General features: G+C 45.3%; 1 protein-coding gene across 1 annotated transcript in view; it reads left to right on the forward strand.

The window, feature by feature from the left end:
• Positions 1 to 21,981: 21,981 nt before the first annotated feature.
• iglon5 (IgLON family member 5) overlaps positions 21,982 to 22,432 on the forward strand; it is a 33,774-nt gene continuing 33,323 nt past the window's right edge. The window contains exon 1 of the mRNA XM_061081000.1: positions 21,982 to 22,239. Coding sequence (XP_060936983.1) covers positions 21,982 to 22,239 — 258 coding nt within the window. The remainder of the gene's footprint in view (positions 22,240 to 22,432) is intronic.

Here is a 22,432-nt window from a genome sequence, read left to right on the forward strand (position 1 = left end):
GTAAGCAGCGGGGAATGGAGCAGAAGACCTCTGGAAAACATGTGGCCGGGGATAAGAGGAGAGAAACAGCTTCTATCGTTGTGGATTTACACAACGATCTGAATCCTCTTTAGGGTTGCAAAATTCCGGGAATATTCAAACTTGGAAACTTTCCAAGGGAATTACCGGGAATATACGGGAATATACGGGAATATACGGGAATAAACTGGAAATGTTGTAGGTAATTTATACTAACTGTATTTACCTTGTTATATACAGACATAAATATAAACATTTTGTTTTGTCATAAGCTGATTTGAGCCCTGAGGAAACTTTGGGCACTTGACTATATGATTCTGCATCTTTGTGTCATTCTTAACATAGGTCTTTGCACAGTATTTGCTAATGTACACAGCCTTTCCTTCTACATAGTTTGGGATGAAATGTCTCCACACATGAGATGCACGTGGCATTGTTCTGTAGAATAAGATGAGTAAAAAGTTTGTAAAAAAACACTAATGCAATGCCAGAGATATAAATAGTTAAACAAACAATTGGAATTGTCTGTAAAAATGATTTACATGATGGATAAATGAATGGAAATAGGCTAGATGAACAGATGAACAATCCTCAATCAGCATGCTAATATAATTTCCCCAGTAATATCATGGAAACTTACCTGACTAGTCCTGCACTCTACAGCAGGCCTCAGTAGCCCTGCTGTAGAGTGAAGGATGCTGGGAGTTATCTGTGCATGTGATGGAAGAATGCAGAGTGGAGGGTTGAAACTCAACGTGCAGTGTGTGCTGCATTCCATACATCTTTAAAATAGAGTTTTGAATGATGTTTTTAGTGCTCAGCGTTTAATTTGCTTATTTTTTTTTTTTCAAAATTCCCGAGCTTAACTTCCCATGGAAAGTTTCCGGAAAGTTTCCGGAAATTTACCGGAAAGTGTCCGCCCCTTTGCAACCCTAATCCTCTTCATGCAGGAAGCTCTGCTACAGCTCTGCAGCTCCTCGCTCCCCCCCCCCGGGAGAGAGTCAGAGCAATATCTCCACAACCTTCTTGCCTTTTCCCCCCCGTTAAAACATGTCAAAGCACTATTTAGAGTTCTAATTCAGACAGGAGAGATTGGAGTGAGCTGGACTTAGATGTACAATTTCCCCTACACAATGGGGCCCTGCGCTGTCTGAGCCACCTGACACGGGAGAGAGATGTGTTGCTCTCGGTGGACCGGTGTTCTGTTCGGAGTGAGTTCGCTGGAATCACGCCGGCTGACTTGAAATTCTGCGATCGACTCCAAAACTTTGAAGATGCCTCCGACCCGGCTCCGCAAATGAGTTTTTCTTATTTTTTCCATTCCTCTGCATTCGGGCTCCTAATCCTCCCTCGAGTCAATCTCTCTCGCTTTCTTCTTTCTTTTAGGATTGTTTCTCTCTCTTCTACCTTCGTTCCCACACTCGCCCGCTCTTGTTTACCTTTGTTCTCCCTCCATCGGACTCAGACGAGCCAGATTCTTCGGACCCTTGGTACCCAGCCTTTTCCACAGGAAGGAACAAATCCGACCATCAGCTCTCTCTACCTTTTACGCATGCACACCCGACAGACTGAGCTTAGCCACCTGCCAGCCAATTACTCACCACATCGCCAGTCCTGCCACCTGTCCCCACCCCCCCACCCCCCACCTGTGTGCCTCTGCGCCTCAATCTATTCCTGTCCACTTCCTTCTTCCACTACATTCCACTCTTTGTCTGCTTTTATCACCTTTAATAACCCATTGGGCCAACGTTCTACCCCCCCCACAGACCCTTGATTGTCTTACACCTCCACCATCTCCAGCAATGCTCCACCAGCAGTTTACCCATCTCCACCTTTATTATGGCCTCACTTGTTTTTCTACCTTTACCAAGGAGGCTATTTTTTCATCTAGATTTGTTTGTCTGTCTATTATTAAGCAGGATTATGCAAAAGCTACTGAATAGAATAGTATGGGTTAGGCAAAGAAGTGATTTAACTTTGGTGTGGATCTTGATCCGGGGATGAATCCAGGAGTTTGGTTTACATTTTCGTTGAAGTCTGACATATAATTCCTGGATCTTAATTAAAAATAAGGAATGTTTAGGTGACTGGTATTTATGAGTGTGTGTGATTCGGTGCAGATTCAAAATAAAAATCCAGATCCAGTGAATTCATCTGTGGTTTCTTGATAGGATTGTTTGGCCTTGGTGGAGGAACACGCTCTCTGAATGCCCGTTTGGTCTTTTGATATTTTTCATCTCTTTCCTCCACGTCGGAATCTGTTCAACCCAACTCCCCCTGTGCAAACGTTTTACACTCAGCTCCAATTAGAGGTTCTCTTATATGAACATCCGTTTTTCTACTTCTGAGTCGTCTCTCTCGTAGCAGCCATGTAGTGTGATCTCGCTAAACAGGAATCTGTTACATAATGAATGCCTTGAGCTCTCTAATGGATATCTCTGTCATTTAGTCTTATGTCTTCTCATGTACAGCTACACTGGAGCATTATTTCCTGCATCAGTTAAAAGGCTTAAGTTGCTCTTTTCAACCAACTACACAGAGATGAACTCGTTTTCTTTTTTTCTTCATGTGCATAAGTAGAAAGGCTGCTTCTGATTGATGTTCAGACTGTGGTACGTCTGTGTTGGTTTATCTGCTAGTTTGTCTAGAAAGACCCAATCAGTCCTGGGTTTCCCTACAAATAGCCGTGCCCTCAAGTTGAGCACTTCATTATAAGAGATGTTTTAGTATGGGGCCCCAGCTGCTTCTCTAGCTTCTCCCCTGGCACGTGGGCATGGCTGCGAAGGGAGCTCTGAATGCCTGATAGAAGCTATTGGGGCTTGAGCTTTCAGTCCTTTTTCTTTTTCTTGCCCTCACTTGTTTGGCCTAGTAGATTTGGGGTAAGTCTATCTGCCACGAGGTCAGTGGTTAACAGCTCCTGTGAACTATCCGGCTGACTCCTGGACATATTTCAATCGCAGGGCGTATTAAAAGCCAGAGGAGACCCAGGGGCTCGGAGGTTAAAGGCTGTGTCGGCCAGTTAGACTTGTTTACATTTGAGGAAGCCTGGAGGACGGCAGACAGGTTTCATATTGTTGTAAGAACAGATTGCACAGACACCGCTCGGAAATCCAGGGGAAAGGCAGAGGAGGCTAACTAGTGCTGTGTGCAGTCGTTATTCCCCTGTCTGAGCAGCCAGCTGAAAACCTTCTCACCCCTCGGCTCTGACAGCCCTCGGTCCAAAGGATAGTCCGAAAACGGGGATGTTGAACGAGGTTTAGCCTTTCTGCACATGTGTCAGGTTGTGTTAAAGGCAGAAATCTTGTTTGTTCAATCCATCTGTAGTGTTTTTGACCTCTCCTCCTCTATCCGAGCAGCCAGCATCCTCCCTCTGACCCTTCACCTCAATTTGCTGCTTCACATCCAACATGGCCCGGGCTTCAAAGGTTCATGCGACTGGTGTGTCCGACTCGCGCCCTGTTTCACACGTTCCCCTTTGAAGCAAAAGTTCAATGTGGAACAATTCGTGATAAACTTATTTTTCCAGATGTTTCCTTGATTTTCTATCGATTCCCATCTGCCCTGGTTGGGTGGAAGAAAGGGAAAAAAGAGAGAGAAACAGATGAAGGAAGGAGGTGGATCGATGAGAGATTGACCTCCCCTGGGGTTTGGGGCAGACATGTTTCAGCCGGACTGAGCAAAAGAAACACAACAAAGCCAACAATTTTTTTTTTTTTTGGTTTGTTTGCTTCAAAATCTTCCTCAAAATTGAGATTTCCGTGCAATTTTCATCAGTCCCTCCTTGTATAGAAATTGCAAATGCTGTGACCGGCAGATGTTGGTTGTTATTGGAAATCAATAAAGGACATCAATTCGTGAAGCTGAAGGCCGACCCGGGAAATGATTAAGGCACATATCTGTATCCAAACTGAGCACTGAAGATGTACTGCACTGCATCACTAAATCTTCCCCTGCAGCCATTCCTCTGCTTTATCGTGTGTCCCTGAGACTGTTGTCACTTGCTTGACAAACACTGAGAAGGAGAGCATTATGGGACTCCAGGACCATGTCAAACAGAATCCCAGATGCTTTCTCTTAAAAAACACAAATCAAATTGACATGCTGTTCATGTCCATGTAATCAGGAAATCCAGTCATTAATTATGGTGGTGTAGTAGACCTCAAAGCCTCGAAACGGCACAGCTGCTAGCAGCCGGCTCCTCTGTGTGCTCACTATCTTCACGCCATATTCCTAGAGCAACTCCACGCCGCGCTCCCTCACCAGTCGTCCTCCATGGCTTTGGCCAAGCGTGCAAATGGCAAATGGACAGCAGGCACCCCAGCGGCCCACGCAGCCCATGTCTTATTCATGAGCCGGGGGTCGGCGTGATGCCCCTCGTCACACACCATGTCAGAAACACACTGCCCGGCGCACCGAAGCCTCTCACTACACCCCCACCTTCAAACCTCTTCCCAGCCACTACAGCCCGTGACATTTTGACTTCGCGTGCCACTCTGCTCCCGGAAGGTGATCATCGTAATAGCCGGCCACAACGACGGCAGCAGGACACACTCGGCTGGAATGTAATCCTATGCAACATCCAGCTTGCAGCGAGTCCCCGCCTGCATCTATAAGTCACACAAGTGCCGCATGAATATGATAATGTGATTACTGGTGGTGTGTTTCTCATATTGCAGCACATCAGTGAGGAGAAAGTAATGTTGTGGTCAGGCTGCAGGCCAGAATGCAGACTGCCCGTCCCACCACGCATCTCATAAAGAGGAGCGAGTGGAGCTAGGCAAAGAGAGGGGGGGGGGGAGTGAGGGTATGAGATGATTACATGGCTCTATGATTTTTTTTGAGGATGGCTCCAGCTTCCTGAGCTACTATGACATCAGCAGTCTGACATTCAGGAGGACGTGTCTGCAGCACCAGCACTGTTAAGCCAGTTCAGTCAATAAAGTGGTGAAGTTGTATTGAGCACCAGGCTTTGCTTAAAGGTCAAAGTTTTTTTTTTTTTTCCTCTTGCTGGACACGAGGAGGTGGTGGCATTATCAACAATAACATCAGTGTTCCAGAGAGGTGTTGTATTTACACAGACCTTTCTCACTTCTGACCTGATGTTAGAGAAACATCAACATCTAGTTTTAACTTTCAGACTTTCTTACCATTCTTGTCCTTGTCGTGAAACTAAGACGTGTCTGAATTTGATATATGTTGGGAAAATGAAATAAAATTATGCTTCTTTTCCTGATACCAATTCCTAGACTTTGAGTATTTGCCGTTACCGAGTACCAAGCTCTGCATTTAAAAGTAAATACTTATATAACGTGTTTCGTTTGCTACTAACTCTGTGTGCAAGTGATGATTGCTCTTGTTGTTGTATGGCCTTGCTTGGTTGTGAAAGCTGTGAAAAACAAAGACATACAGAGAATTAATGTAATAGAACTTCTTTTATTATCTAGAACACAAATAAATGCATCTAGTAACTGACTTTGTTTAAATAGCATTTAAATCAAAGAAGACCTTTCAAGTTTTAAACAGTACAGCGACACTATAAAACAGTGGGACAGAAAAACAAAAATGATCTAGAATTAAATAACAATTACAGTTGCTGGTGTTGCAACACAACACGTCACTGTTTATGTGAGGGAATTCCCAATGTGACAAAGGCCCAACCTCTAGACCCGGCCTCTTTGGAGGTTCCAGAGGTATTTCTGATGCTGGTATTGGTATCAGAACATCACTTTGTGCAGCAAAACACATTTAAGAACCACCGCCTCAGGGTGAGAAACGATACTCAGGTGAGTGGAGGCGAAGCCACGATGAAGCTTTTCACCTTCAAAGGCTCTTCGTCTTGTTTTTTAAGGTTTTGGCAGCTTCACTGAGAATCAACTGATCGATTCAATTTTAAGTAGACGCCAGTGATGGACTCTCTGCAGGGTTTAAACATCCAATCCATCACAGGCACGCTGCTCCTTCTTTTATCCTTCCACTCAGCTCTATTCATCTCTTCCTCCTAACTGGTTTGGGGAGGGGAAAATTATCTGTTGATTAAAATGTAATTAAAACCCATTTAACTTTCTTTCCCTTCCTCCTTCGTTGCCCTTAACAGAAACATCTTCCCCCTCCTGGTGGGGAACTTCTCACTTTGGTGGCTGAGAATCCACTCAACTCTCCCTGGGACACTGATTATTTCTCAGCTTCTTTTATTGCACCTATAGATCAGCGCAATTAAAGTCCAGAAAGGGTTCATAAAAAATGCCTTTTTCCGCCTCTCAATGGTAAACAACTGCTCTCCGGGGGGGTCTAAATGGAGATCTACTGCCACACCTTCTAGTCCCAACCATCTACTCTGTTGTTACCCCACCTAGGGTCCAAATTAAATCCCATTCAAGGAGAAATCTAATCCCAATCCATTCATTCCATCGATTCCTCCAGCCCTGACCCCTCTGGCTCTCAGTGAATCTGGCCTGGAGATCGTATCTTGGACCTGGTCTCCACACGGTTCTGCTTGGCCTCAGTAACATGCAGTGACGTGGGTCAGGATACAGAGCCACACAAGGATCCCATCCTCGCAATTAGTCTCCTCCAGAGTCTCCTCGGCCCTCGAGGGCTCGGGATTTAATTAGGTAATTGAAAAGATAATTCTCATTTGGTTGGCTCATGGTTCCCCCTGTGGAAAGTAGTGGTATGTGAGGGTTTGTGTGTGTGTGTGTGTGTGTGTGTGTGTGTGTGTGTGTGTGTGTGTGTGTGTGTGTGTGTGTGTCCTGTGTGTGTGTGTGTGTGTCCTGTGTGCTGTATCCATCTTTCAAACCCCTTTAACCATCCTGGTCGTAAAGGCGGAGGGGGGGGGGAGCTGCTTCTTTCAAGTGATGTCACATTTAGGCCTGTTTGTGTGTGTGCGGGTGTGTGTGCGGTCATCCTCCAGCTGTGCTGCTCCTTAATGACCCGTGCAGTGCCTGGGAGCAGGGGGGGGGGTGGATGTCGCAGCGTCGTGACTAACAGCCTGGGCAGATTGGCTGCTGCCAAAGCCCCGGCCCCGGCCCCGGCCCCATGCACAACAAACTCCACCACTCAGGCATATATTTATATTTATATATATATATATATATATATATATATATATATATTTGCACAGAAAACACCACCACCCCCCTCACATACAAACACCCACATCCCTGTGACGCCCGCTGCTTAGATTCCTCTAAATGTGTTTACGTGCCTGTGGATGGCTGCCTTGAGACATTATTATGAATTGATGTGTCTGCCGGCTGGAGATGTGTGTTGGAGTGAGGCAAACATGTTTGTGTTGAGTGCATCTACATTGAAGGACGAGATTGATTGTGCAGCAGGAGGAAAACATGAATTTGTAGGACACAGGACAACACTGAATCAAGGACGTATTAACCTGCTGCGGGAGCTTCAGGGCAGCGGGGGGGCTTAACATGTGTAGATACAATAGCAATCACTGTTTTGATTCTTGTTTTATTGGGAATGACTTGGACCTCCTGTAGAGGAGAGTAGCAACACAACAGTGTGGAGAGACTCGTGCATTTAAAATTGTTTGTAAGGAAAGGTAGAAATGAATTGGCATCAAAGTCAATTTAGAGTACAACAAGTAAATGCTCATTATGCACAATGTATTGCATTATAATTACTGCTTCATTAATCAGGTTAGGCACATTTTTAAGTACTTAATATACTGCTGAGCTTGTGAACTTCCCCCAAGAGATCGATACAGTCTGATCTTTGCCTAAGACGATCAATAATAATGTATTTGTTGATTATATATTGAATCAATGTTCTGAATCTGAACAGTAAGCACTAACTTAGGTTGTTAAATAAATGTAATGGGGTAAAAAAAATATAACATTTGATTTGTCGTAGAGTAGAAGAAATGGAAATATGAAAAGTTCTTTGAGTAATATTTGAAAACCCAGCTTCTGTCCTCAAATATTGAGTCTGCACACACAATGTATTTCTCTGCCTAAAACGAGCTGCTGAACGAATTCAAATGTGAAATTATGTGATCAAGCACTCGTTCACCAGATTATAAACTTGTTCAGACATCGCAGGTAACCTCGAGTAACCACTTGACCAAAATCCATAATTAGAAACCTTTGTAGAAAATCAGGCCAGCCCGGAGTCAAAGCAAATATATATATATGTGTACAACCTTTTCTCGTGTGTACTCTGACTCACCAGATGTCGACTATAAGCAAGTCGCTGTGTAACTCACACGGAGTTCTTCTTCCCTTTCCGCTGGCGGCATGTTACCGCTTTAAAAATCCCCTGCGCTACAAAAAACAACAACAACCTCCGAGCTACTAACCTACATGGATATTATTCTGCAAAATGATATAAGACTTTGTCACTACATCCTGGACTAAGCACCGCCCCAGATGGTTGTAATAGGTTGAAAGAGATACCAAGAAGCCAAAATCCTATTTCCCCATATATCAGAATGATAATAGGTTCAGCCAGAGCATCCTCCACTGCTGACACAGTGTGTGTAGATGCATGTGTGTACTACAGGATGTTTATTTCCCGTGGACATGCATTGGCTTTGGTGTGTGTGTGTGTGTGTGTGTGTGTGTGTGTGTGTGTGTGTGTGTGTGTGTGTGTGTGTGTGCACGCTTACTGGGAAGGTGAGTGATGAGCACTGCAGAGCTGTGGTGCAAGAGCTGGTAGTTAGAAATCACAGGGGGACCCAAGTGACTTGATTTGCCCTGTGGCTCATATGGATGCACCCCCTCCGACACAGAAACACACACACACACACACACACACACACACACACACACACACACACACCTTGGAGATATAAGAGAGACAGTGGAGTGCTTGGGGTGGGGGGGAGGTCTCACATCCTTTTAACTGGGTCTCATAAATCACACACAGCAGTATGGCAGGATTATCATGTCAAGAAAGAAAAAAATGGTGTGTCTTTGTGTGTCTGCATGTGCAAATACACAACAGTGGTGCAACCTAGTCTGGGACAGGTGGGGAGGCTTTTGGAAACAGCATTGTTCAGTTGCTGCACGTTGAAGAAGAGACAAGGAAAAGCCAGCTCACATGGAGGAGACAGCTGAATGAAAGAAAAACTGAAAAACTAAACAGGTGGATTGGATGAAAAGCTGAAACAGAGATGTGAAGGTTTCACAGCGAGGGAGAGGAGGGAGAGGAGGAAGAGGAGGATGAGGAGGATGAGGAGGGAGAGGAGGGAGAGGAGGGAGAGGAGGATGAGGAGGATGAGGAGGGAGAAGAGGGAGAGGAGGATGAGGAGGGAGAGGAGGATGAGGAGGGAGAGGGGGGAGAGGAGGGAGAGGAGGAAGAGGAGGGAGAGGAGAATGAGGAGGGAGATGAGGGAGAGAAAAGAAAGGAGGCTGAGGAGGGAGAGGAGGAAGAGGGGGCAGAGGAGGCTGAGGAGGGAGAGGAGGTAGAGGAGGGAGAGGAGGTAGAGGAGGGAGAGGAGGGAGAGGAGGAGGAGGAGGGAGAGGAGGGAGAGGAGGGAGAGGAGGATGAGGAGGGAGGGGAGGGAGAGGAAGGAGAGGAGGAAGAGGAGGGAGAGGAGAATGAGGAGGGAGAGGAGAATGAGGAGGGAGATGAGGGAGAGAAAAGAAAGGAGGCTGAGGAGGGAGAGGAGGAAGAGGAGGCAGAGGAGGCTGAGGAGGGAGAGGAGGTAGAGGAGGGAGAGGAGGGAGAGGAGGGAGAGGAGGAGGAGGAGGGAGAGGAGGGAGAGGAGGAAGAGGAGGAAGAGGAGGATGAAGAGGAAGAGGAGGGAGAGGAGGGAGAGGAGGATGAGGAGAGAGAGGAGGATGAGGAGGATGAGGAGCGAGAGGAGGGAGAGGAGGGAGAGGAGGATGAGGAGGGAGAGGAGGAAGAGGAGGAAGAGGAGGAAGAGGAGGGAGAGGAGGATGAGGAGGGAGAGGAGGGAGAGGAGGGTGAGGAGGGAGAGGAGGTAGAGGAGGAAGAGGAGGGAGAGGAGGGAGAGGAAGGAGAGGAGGGAGAGGAGGAAGAGGAGGGAGAGGAGGAAGAGGAGGGAGAGGAGGGAGAGGAGGAAGAGGTGGGAGAGGAGGAAGAGGCGGGAGAGGAGGAAGAGGAGGGAGCGAGTATGATTGAGATTGAGAATGTGAGAAAAGAATTCGGATGGTTCAGTAGATTCATCAAGAGAGACAGAGAATGAAGAAAAATGCTAGAAAAATGCATTTTGATAGCATGGGAGGGGGGAGGGAGTGGAGTGGGAGTATACTTGGAGGCGGAGGAGAAGAGATGGAACGAATGAGAGAAAGAAAGAGAGAGAGAGAGAGATGGAGGGGGAAAGAGTCCATCATAGATCTGTAGTTGCAGGCTTCAATCAATTATTAACGCCATGCAGATTAGCAGCCGAGCCGACAAACGATGCAATGATGGCTGTCAGTTCCCCCCCCGCACCCCCCCCGCCCACCTCAGGGAGTGATGGAGAAGGAGAGAACGACGGGGGGGGGGGGGGGGGGAAGAGAGCGAGAGGCGATGAGCGATGACGAGAGACGGAAAAAAGTTGGAGCCGACTAGTTCCGTGGTTGTTTTTTGTTTTACCTCTGGGAGAGAGATCGGAGGAGGGACAAGGACCGAGCGAGCCAGTGAGGGAGTGCACATGGGCGAGAGAGGAAATTAAGAACAGTCATCATCTGCTTTTATGATTTGACGAAGTTGAGTTTAGTTCCGCGCCGACTTTGGAAATATGAAGATAGATGTCCTGAGGCGAGAGAGAGAGATTGGTCAGCTGGTTAGAGACGTCTCTAAAGGCTTTTAATCACGAGCCTCCCTCTACCATCTCTGCTTATTGTCCATTTGGGACAGTGCTGCAATAATTATTATTATGAATTTGCATTTAAGTAATTTACTGGGAGAGAAAAAACCTCACTCCAAATGTTTCCTATCATTAAAAGGTGACGATTGAGGAACTCACAGACCGTTGGTTAGACTAAACAAGCAATTCAAACGGCTTCTAACGTTTTATAGACAGGATGATTATCAATTGATTGGAGTAATGTGATCAAGTGCATTGATTCAATATAATTAAATTGCCGTATTAGCCAAAAAGAGACGTCTCCATTTGTCATTTCTGTTAGAAAGTCACACAAAAAGAGACAAATCTCCGTACATCTTTATAAAGCGTCTTAAATGGTTTGCTCTGGTTTCCTCTCAACTAACTATCGCGTGTTTGATTGTGCACTTCGGTCTCTTTGTCTTTTTGAGTTCTCTATTATTTCTCTTGTCTTTCTTCTTCCTACATGCTAGTTATTTTTATGATGGGCAAATTCAATTTAACAGAAGCAGAAGCAGTTTATTGATACTGGGTGAAGTGAGCGATGCAAGTTAACACTGAGTTCTGAAGGGATGCTGGTTCTTTGCTGTGGTCATCAACCATATCATGTGTGCAAAGATGGAGGAAACCTCTACCCTCACCTCTCACTATCTGGTAATTTAGCAAAAATATCCTGTCAATCATAATGTTTTTGCATTAAATCACTAAAACCAAATGTACTGGAAAAATTGACACTTGAGCAAACATCAGTGTGATGTGATTACCTAAAATGAGAAGAATCTACATGATATGTACTTTGACATTTAAGTTTGGCCATTGTCCCACCCACTAACATGGAGGAGGCAGGGTTTATACCACAGACAGCCTCCAGGTGGCGATGTAGACTGTTTAGCTTTAATAAGGGGAGCTGTCATGTCATCCACCTTTAAATAAGTCCATGTTATCAACCTAATAACTAGAGACATATCCTTGTGAAAAAAGTAAATAGTAAATTATATTTGAGTCTGACCTCGGTACAGAAACATGGGCTGATAATAAATAGTGAATAAAAACTCTAGTAATAATACATAGGAAAAAATACCTGAAGAAATAGTTTCTTCTTATAAATGTGAGACAGTGTTTTAAAAGATAAAGACTCCCTGTTATCCTATGATATATATATTAGTACTGTTTTAGCATATAAGCCACCATTATTCCTCGGGAAAAGGCACAGGGTTTAAAATAGAGTGAAGCTGCCAAACAGAAAAACATAAAACACAGGAGGGAGAGGAGGGAGAGGAAGAAGAGGAGGAAGAGGAGGGAGAGGAGGGAGAGGAGGATGAGGAGGGAGAGGAGGGAGAGGAGGGAGAGGAGGGAGAGGAGGATGAGGAAGGAGAGGATGGAGAGGATGGAGAGGAGGAAGAGGAGGGAGAGGAGGGAGAGGAGGATGAGGAGGGAGAGGAGGAAGAGGAGGATGAGGAGGGAGAGGAGGGAGAGGAGGAAGAGGAGGATGAGGAGGGAGATGAGGGAGAGGAGGGAGAGGAGGGAGAGGAGGGAGAGGATGGAGAGGATGGAGAGGAGGGAGAGGCGGAAGAGGAGGATGAGGAGGGAGAGGAGGATTCTTATAAATGTGAGACAGTGTATTAAAAGATAAAGACTCACTGTTATCCTATGATATATATATTGGTACTGTTTTAGCATATAAGCCACCATTATTCCTCCAGAAAACACACAGGGTTTAAAACAGAGTGAAGCTGCCAAACAGAAAAACATAAAACACAAACCGCAAGAACAGCTTTAACTTCCAAGTCCGTCGTCTCCCTGAACATCCAGAAAAACCCCGAGTCGAGGCATTTTTCTCCCTCTCTGTTTTTTTTATCACGAGTGCTTTGTCTAAAATGTCAAGAGTACAAAAGCACAGCAAGGTGATGTTGCTCACTTCCCCCACCCCCCCCCGCCCCCAAAAAAGTTTGCGAGTAGATAGAGGACTTGAACTTCCAACCTCTGCGTGGGAGAGCAGCTCTCACCTGGGGCTCTGAAAGCAACCAGCGCACTGTCGAGGGATGAAGTGATGATGACGAGGCAGTTTGTTTGTAGAGCAGAGTGAGATGAGAGAACAGAGACGCTAAAGAGGGAGGGAGGGAGAGGGAGGGAAGGAGAGAAAAACAGGGGGAAGGGGTGAGAGGAAAGCTTTCAGGGAGGCGGGATATCCCGGCTTTAGCATGTATGAGGGTCCAGCTCTCAAGGGCACCACATCTGGGATGCCCTTGAGCTGGCACCATTCACCTATACGCCCATTGGTCCTATACATAGACCTCTATAGAGCTTTTTTTACCATAGAAGAGGGCAGAGCGCTGGCATTTGAGCTTGTTAAATCTCCCAGAACTCATAAATCATTCAGTGTTACCTCAGGATGTGCACTGACCATATAGGGACACCCACACAAGGCATCTCTCCGATGTCCCAGTGTTTACACGATCGTCCATTGTTAAAGTTATGAAGTGAGAGATGAGGGCAGGACAGAGGCCGGGTGCTCACCTGGAGGGAAGGTCTTCAAATCTGGTGCAAATGTTCACTTGGACTGAAGAGCTGATTAGATGAAGGTGGTCAAAGGTTACGGCAGCTGGGACCTCACAGGGCACATTTAATTTGCCTTGTGAACGTGATATCTCAAAAACTAAATTAGAATTCTAACTTTTAATTGGGTACAGACGGTCACTTAGACTCAAAACAGAACTGATTTGAATTTTGATGGTTGCAAGTCACAAGTCAAGGTCATGCGATCTCCTGTTCTTGTGACCATCCTACCTCAAAAAACGTGGAATAAGTCACTGACTTTACAAAACTCAAAGATTACCTCAAGAGAATTGAATTTGGCACAAATGTTCCTTTAGACTTACGGATGAACTGATTACTTTAGGTGGTCAAAGGTCAGGGTGAGCTTTTAAAACATGTTTTTGCGTCTTGAACATGATACATCAAGTCTGCCTTTACATTTTTGATCAGTTCTTAATTGGACTCAAAGGTGAACATGCAGTGCAGTACTTCTGGTTTCTGTCACTAGTAAACACAATGAAGGCTTCTTTCCAGGAAAAAAATCGTTTTTGAAATCTGGGAATGGTAACGTAAAATTCTAAAATGTAAAAATGTGGGTACACTTCTGGTCTTTCCCCGGAATAATGCGGTTAAGGTCACAGTTTTTCAACTCTCTTACATCCACCAACGTTGAGTAATTCCTACTTTCAGCCTCTGCTCAGCGACATTGAATTTTGAGTTGCTGTCCTTCTCCGGTTGGTCATTTGAATAATTTTTTGGGGGCTCAGGGTTAGAAGAGGTGAAGGTTTCCATTTTTTTATAAAAAATGGGCAAAAGTCCAGAAAATTATAAAGTTTTGTCAGGCCATAATATATTTTGTCCTCTTTTTATATTCTGTAAATCCTCTCCTGACCTCCAGGTTCATGCTATGACCCCTTTGAAGAAGTCACAAGTCCTAGCTATACCATAATGAGATTGAAGCTTTGAAATAGAGGAATTATGCTTTTTAAATATTTTCAGTGGGCAGTTCTTCCTGAACAAATGTTCAAAATGTATCTTCATCCGTCAGATCACAAATCTTTGCATTTCTCCTGCCTTCGCCCTCTTATTGATGCCTTCAAGGCTCCCAGAGACCAAGGGCAGAGTTAATTAAGAATAAAATCCGGCTGTGTGAGCTGAATAAAAAAGAAAAAGCAAACCACTGATAGGGATGTGGAGCTGGTTGAAAAGATGGAGAGAGGAACAGAACTTAAGGGTTACTTCCATCGCCTGAAGGCGCTCTTGCAAGGTAAAAAGGTTTCATGCTTATCAGAAAGAAACAAGTCTTTGCAATTAACCAGAAAGACCAGAGTAAAGCAGAAAAAAACGATGGTGGGTGGAGAGAGAGAAGTGGAGAAAAGAGTTAGAAAAGTAAATATTTAAAGTCAATAAGTTTTAATAGGTGTCAGAATTCCTCATGGTTTTTCTCTAGTCTTGAGTCAAGTTAAGTTCTGATTTGGCTGCTTTCCATATAAAATCATTGTTTTAATTAGAATAATAAAAAGATGGTCAATGCTTTTCCACCTCCTTCCTTTGTCCTCGGCTAATCTCGAGTCAGTCTCAGCTGTCGATCACGACATTTCACCCTGTTTTCATAGCAGCAAATAACTAATTAAAACCAAACTTGGACAAACATTAGAACTTCCCTAAAACGACAGAAACAATCTTCGATGAAGTATTGTTGGAAGTGTGCTTTGACTTTTTAGTTTAGGACATTTATGCCATCCACTACAATGGAGAAGGAGGGGGCAAATGTGCTGAACACAGGCGACAGCGACACAAGTGGTAAAACATTATCATTTATTTATGACTGAAAAGTGTGATGACAAAGCAAAAGCAGGGACTAAAACCCACTTAGAGTCGGGGTCCAAAAGGTGGAGGGAGTTCCAGAGAGGGGTAAGTGGTGGGGTGGGGGGGTGGAGGTATGTTGGCTGAGTGTGGTAAAGGCAGCGGTAAACAGCAGCTGATCCTGAACACATGAATGCAGGTTAGGAAACAGGTTGCCGGGCAGATCCAAGGGCTCAAGGCTGGTTTTAGGTTTGGCAGAACAACACACACACACACACTCACACACTCACACACACACACACACACACACACACACACAAACACACACACACACACACACACACACACACACACACACACTCACACACTAACACACAGGTTTGGATTTAAAATGAATCCTCTTGATAAGTCAAAAAATTGATGAATGAAGAAAATAAGGGATGTTTTACATTAATGCATGATTTCATTTTGTAAGATTTATCAATCTGATGGAAGCAATCACAGGAGACAGTCAGTAACAGTAAGAGATAATTTACAAGCCGCTTTCAAACATACACTGAACTCTGGGGATTCTCCAGTGGAGGTGTATCAATCAATCAATCAATCAAATTTTATTTGTATAGCCCACATTCACAAATTACAATTCGTCTCATAGGGCTTTAACATGGTGTGACATCCTCTGTCCTTAACCCTCAGCATGAGTAAGGAAAAACTACTAAAAACCCTTTTAACAGGTAAAAATATGTAGAAACCTCAGAGAGAGCCACATTTGAGGGATCTCTCTCCCAGGACGGCCAGAAGTGCAATAGATGTCAAGTGTAGGAAAACATAATCGGGATTAAAGTTTTTTAGCAGCATCGATGAGGGTAAACATTTTTGAAGGATAACTTCAATACTATATGTCAAGTAGTCCTGCTGCAATCATAGTCTATGTATGTGTGGATGCAGATGTCAGAGTGAGTTCCTGCACTCTTTGTCTGGCCGACTCTGCAATAAGACACAGACCAAGATGTCAAGAGAGATTTTAATGTTCAGAGCCGACGCCCTTGTTGATTTGAAAACAAAGACACGCGATCGCTGCAGAAGAATTAACACCTCACCTCCTGCCTTCCTCACTTGAATCCCCCCCGGAGGATTTGTTGCTGTTGTGAACGTGTCTGATTGGAGAACATCTCGTTGTGTTGTGCGTGTTTGGAAGGAAAAACCTCTGGAGAAAGTCCGGATGCAATTTTTGTGGAGTTCCGACAGAGGTCACGTCTGTTAACGGCTCTACAGTGTGGTATAGGATATGTCACTCGGTTCTGATTCTAGTCAGAGTCGTGGGACTCAGGTCCACACCTCTGGTACACCAGTATTTGTCTGCAACACAAAAGGAAGAGAGGTTGAGGTGAGGAAATATTCAGTGATGCATTTTTTTGCCAGGAGAGGTGATGGCAGACGGTCCAACGCTGCAGCACTCTGTCTCTCCTCCTCTCTCCCCCTCTCCCTCTTTGTTAAGCGGGAGCCTGCTGCACCATCTGTGGCTGCAAAGTGCCCAAAATTCATTAGTGGAGAGAGGCAAGGTGCAAAAATACCCACCAGGAGAGTGACACACAGGAAGGAAGGGCAGCAGGAGCTGGCTTCTGGAAGCTTTTTAATGAAACATCTCCCTCAAAAGAATGTGGGAGAGGAGGAACGAGTGAGAGAGAGAGAGAGCAGAGAGAGAGGGACGGACTTGAGAGAGAAAATGGAGTCTGAGGTGCTCTGAGAAGACGAGGGACGGCAGAGGAGAGAGGAGAGGAATGGAGTGATGCAAATGGAGAAATGAGGCAGAGGGGAAGTGACAACAGAGAGAGAGAGAGAGAGGGAGAGGAGCCAAAGACGGAGAGATGAGGAGGAGGAGGACTAACGGGGGGGCTCTGCATGGAAGCAAGATGTTCTTTGTGCCTGTCAGTGTCTGACTAAAGATCAGGATTTGTGTGACACATCTGCACTAAATCTCCAACAATGACAGTCTGTCTCTGTCTTTATCCCGGGAGCCGAGTCTCTCACTCTCTCTGTTTCTCCCTCTCGCAAACCCAACTTTTTTCAAATTTCTCTCCACCCCCCCGAACCACCTCTGCTCTGACTCTGTCTCGCCTCTGTTTAAAATTAAGTTTCTGCTTTATGTGACAGACTGTGGAGACAGGAAGCACAGGACGGTAAATAGATGAGGTTCTGAATGTGACATCCAGCAGGTAGAAGAGCTTTATTCTCACTTCCTCTTCCTTCCTCCTGACATTAGTTTTATTTCAGGACCCCTCAGCTCTGGATTATCTTTGACCTCTTTTCCCGGTTTATTGCGTCTCCTCGGTTTCCGACTTCCTCATCATCCCCCAGTAGCTCTTCCTCCCCCTCCATCAACTCTCTCTCTCTCTCTGTCACCTCCTCTCCCTCCCCCCCGCCCAACCAGCTCTTACGCCGTCAACTATCTGCAGTGCTGACACACGACTCCCACGGGGTCCGCGAGGTGACGGGGATCTCGAGGCTCGGTGGAACTTATATGCTCAGATAAGCTGCCGAATTAGAGGGTGGAGAAGATCAGCTGTGGCATTGCAGGGGGCGAGGAGAGGAGCAGATGGAAGAAGGGAGGGAGAAGGGGGAGAGGAGGTGAAGAGGGGTTGAGAGGCAGTCGTGGAGACAAGAGACTCGGGTCAGGAGAAGATGGGGAACGAGGGGATCAGTGGGGTGTGTTGTTCTTGCTGGGACACGGTTAATTTTATAAATGTGGCGATGGCTTCTTTTAGAATAAGACTCGTATAAAAAGGGGCCTTAAATTGACGGTTAAAGCCCGAGGAAGCTGTCGTTAAAGCTGAGTGCCGCGACTAAACGTCTGCATGTTCACCCACTGAATGCTCCAGCTCGGAAACTAAAATAAACACACAGCATTGTTTTCTTTTTTTAGCGTAAAGATGGTTAGTCTCTGAAACTCCTTGGATTTAAAAGAGGACGGCAGAACAAGAGCACATTCGACCCAGCGAAAAAAACCCGAGCACTTCTTTTCTCCAACACCTGCAGTGCAAAAAAATCAATTAGATAATCAGCCAACGTGACAGTACCTGAATATTTAAAAATATTTGTCCAAATCCAATCCTCATGGGTCCCAAACGCTCTCAGGCTGGTTATCCACACTCCACTGAGGACGTGAAGTAGCACCAACGTGTTTGACTCACTGCTATTAGTATTATAAATATAATAAATACAAATGGGCAGTCATACAATCAGCTGTTTGGTGTTTATCTTACTGCTCCTCTCTGTGAATACTTCGGCTCATACCTTCCCTCCAAATGCAAGATGGTTGCATCCTGATCCAGGATAGTTTGGCTTTTTCCCCTGGTACAGTGGGATGAAGTTGTCCTTCTTTGTAAACACAATCTGTGGAGCAGACACACCGTCTGAAATATCCCTCCATCTATTGCTCCTCTGCCTTCAGCAGGAGCGAAGAGATGACTTTTCAAATCCATCGCTCTCACTACAACACCACTACACACACTGCTTCACCCGGTGGAGGAATCAGAAGCCTGACACGTCTGCTGTGCCAAATTATGGTTTCTGAAGATATGAATCGCACAATCACTGTTCAGGGGAGAGGTTTAACCGACTGTCAACCGTCAATCCATACGTGCACGTGGCTTTTGCGAGCAAGCTCACAGCATCGTATGCACACGTCAGCCGTGTTCCCTGTGGAGGGATCGACAGCGATACACGCGCCGTGACAGAACTATGCAAATAGGCAATAGAAGAAGTACATGAAAGGAAATACACAGCGTGAGGAGAGCATCGGGATTCGTTTAGATTCCGTGTAGCGCCTGGTGCTCTGTGCATGAGAGCTTAAAATTGAGAGGAGGAAGTTCAACATTAGCAGAGAGGTCAGGAAATGTCTGACATTTGTATTTCTTTTTTTTCGCATCTCACTGTCAGCTTCTCTTCTTACAGCTTCCTCCTCTTCTCTCTCTCTCTCTCTCTCTCTGGGAAAATACCTACAGTTTGGACTGCAGTTAGAACACAGTGGACAGGATGTGGTGTCACAACATTTCTATTCCCCTCCGCCAGTATCAGCCAATGGTTGTCTGTCCGTCCCATCGTTCTGAACAGAATGTCTCGAGAACGCCTGAAATTTGGTACAAATGGTCACAGATTAAAAGATTTTAGTGGTCAAAGGCTAAAGGTCAAGTCTGTCACCTTACAAATCACATTTTTCTCAGGAACAACTTGAGGAAATGACATCAAACATTGGTACAAACATTCACCTGGACTCCAAGATGAACTGATTTGTTGTTGGTGGTTAAAGGTCAAAGGTCAAGATCACCGTCACCTTACATATCACATTTTTTTTTTTGTGTGAACACCGCATCTCAGGAACACCTTGACGGAATGACATCAAACATTGGTACAAATATTCACCTGGACTCAAACATGATCGGATTAGGTTTTGGTGGTTAAAGGTCAAAGGTCAATGTCCCTTTGACCCCACAAAGCATAAGGTAGCCAACTTTAGCAGTGCTGTTCTAATCATGCAACATGCCTCACTCTCCACAACCCTCTATAATACACAGCTTCCCAGTTTAGAGATCTAAAGCTGCAAAGATTTCCCATCGCTCCCTTTGCTCATGAACTCCTCTGCTGCCCTGCGTCAGTATCGCCTCCTTTCGTTTGAGCCTGTCCACCACAGGGAGTTAAAGGTATCTGCTCATCATTCCCTTTATGTCAACGTAATCATATCTGGGCGAGTGATGAAGTCGGAGCTTAGGCGCCAAATTTAAAAATTATATTGGAGAGAAATTCTAAGTAATAAAGCAGGTTTTCAGCTGACAAGGCAGGTTAAGAAAATGTCGTGATTCAAGGACAAAGCTAATATTTCCTCCCTCTGACATGGTTGTGGAAAGCGGAGCTGAACTCGTGAATCGAACCCACCAAACAATGATTCATACAAATTTAACTTTCACAGAATCTCACTCCCGCTGCAGTTCAAGGAACCACACATTATCAGCAGCTCTAACAGAAGGAGTAGATGAGGCAGATTGCGGCAAAGTGGGTACAGCAAAAAAAAAAAGAGAAAAGAAATAAAAGTCAATTACCTCACCAGAAAAAAATAACTCCTGGAACACACTCAACATCACAGATTGAAGATGAAGTTACATAAGCATGAAAAAGAATCTGAGGGTGGATTTTTTTATTTTTTTTTTTTTCTTGAAAATAGTCAGCTAATCTTTTTTTCCTATCTTTGTCTCATTGTTCAAAAAGTTTCTTCACTTAGTCCCTGAATGAGTCGACTCAGGCACGAACACGTCTCTCTGGAGGTGAACATGCGTCTCGATGGGTCAATTCTAATCCTTTATTCCAGACTCTTGTGCAAACGTAGGAAATAAACATCTGGCTAATGTCCCGTCGGGTCAGTTATGGATGAGGCTGACGCCGGCGCCGTGCGGAGGGAGTGAAAATAATGAGACAGCTTGTAAAAATGTTGGAAATTATGCATTAAAAACCAATCTTCCTTTGCTGAGTTTGTAATATCAAATGACATGTAAATAAAATGACCTGTCTGCCTTTAGTGTGTTTTACACTGGACTGATATACAACCCGGTTACATTAGCACACAGCTTAATTAAAAAAGTGGATATTTCTACTTCCACTTTTAAAGTTGCTGGTAGTTTTGTGCTATTTTACAACTTCACTCGAGCAAGAGTCATTGACATATGCACTCGTTTTTACTCAGACATTTGCAGAAACATCCTGGCAGCTGTCCATGTTTTATTATTATTTATTATTATATATTTGAATTCATGTCTGGCTGCCCTTTGTTCTATGTAGATTTCACTTGCTACATATAAGTGAACTCTAACTCAACGAGATTCTCCAGTTTTTTTTCCACCGTGGTTATTGACAGCTTCAACTGTCAAGGTGACACTGGAGAATGTGCATATATACATATATACGAATGCAATAGCTGCCTGCATATTTTCCCTGTGTGCATATGAATGAGGAGCGTCGTCAGTCTTCACGTGTTCACGCTCGTGGCGCGGCAGTAAAATTGTTTTTCGCAGCTCATTCACACATGAGGGAGAGGAGAGCCGGAGATCATTTTCACTGCTCCACATGAAGGAGCATTAATCCAATTCAAACCGCTCCGAGGAGACGGCCCTCTAATAACTTATGGCGACTTCGGAAATTTGTTTACGTTTGTAACAGTGCGCTGAAAGATTAATGACCTCCACCACAGGAGTTGCACAACCATTTCTGCGCGGAAACACAATAAGAAAAACACACAGTACGTGCGGAGATAAATGAAAGGCAAATTAGCCAGTGGCATTGTATTTAATTACACATTACTTCTGTCACACCTTTAGTTATGCCCCGGATTTCCTCATATTCCTGGATATGGCCTCGGGGGTTCGGTGGAACAGCTTCATCAGGAACTCGAGCTCGCAGATTCATCAGTGGTTTAGTCCACCAGGGCCGACATGAACGCATCGCTAAGCTTTGCCCCCAGTAACCGGCTGGTTGCTTGTTTCCTCCTCAAACAGATCATGACACATAATTCACTTTTACCTCTTCTCTGATCTCTCTTTACTCGTCACTTTCTTTCTGCATGTCATACACGAGACCCCTCTCAGCTCCGCTCAGCTGCAAAGATTAAATGGGCTCTCCATCGATTGCTCTTTTTTCTAATGCACCGGCCTTTTCAAAGCGAGATACCAAAAGCATGTCATCACCCGGGCTGAAAGACGGGGTGGGAGGGTGAAGAGGGAGGCAAGCGCTCGTCTTCAAAGTTGGGTGTATTTTTAACTCGGAGGACCTCTCTGCTCGACAAGATGAAGAGAGCAACCAGGGAGAGAGGGAGCCAGACCATCACGCTGTTCAGGGAGCCGGGAAGGGGCTCCTCTGTAATGGAGCAGCCAAACGCCGGCCAGGGAGTCATCCTGTTCCATCTGGTGCAGGACAAGGACCTTGAGAGAAGGAGAAGTGAGCTCCAAGATGTGGTGAAGTGTGGCTCGCTGAACCAGGTCGCCCACAAAAGGGGAAATGACCGACTTCCCTCAAGGTTCACGCCAGGGCCTGAGCTGGTGGCGGTGGGTTAGCTGTCTGAAACGAGCTCTCCAGCACAGCTGTGGCCAAACGTCACTGGCACGGCCGCCGCTGTGTGAGCAGGAGCTCGCCGCGCCAACCGTGGCAAGAGCCGCCGCCATTCAGAATGCAAATGAGCCCCATCCACAGCTGGAAGGATGGCTGAGGGCACAGCCGGGCGGAATCCAAGTGCACACA

This window comes from Limanda limanda, chromosome 11 (genome assembly GCF_963576545.1).
Source record: "Limanda limanda chromosome 11, fLimLim1.1, whole genome shotgun sequence".
Lineage (NCBI taxonomy): Eukaryota > Metazoa > Chordata > Actinopteri > Pleuronectiformes > Pleuronectidae > Limanda > Limanda limanda.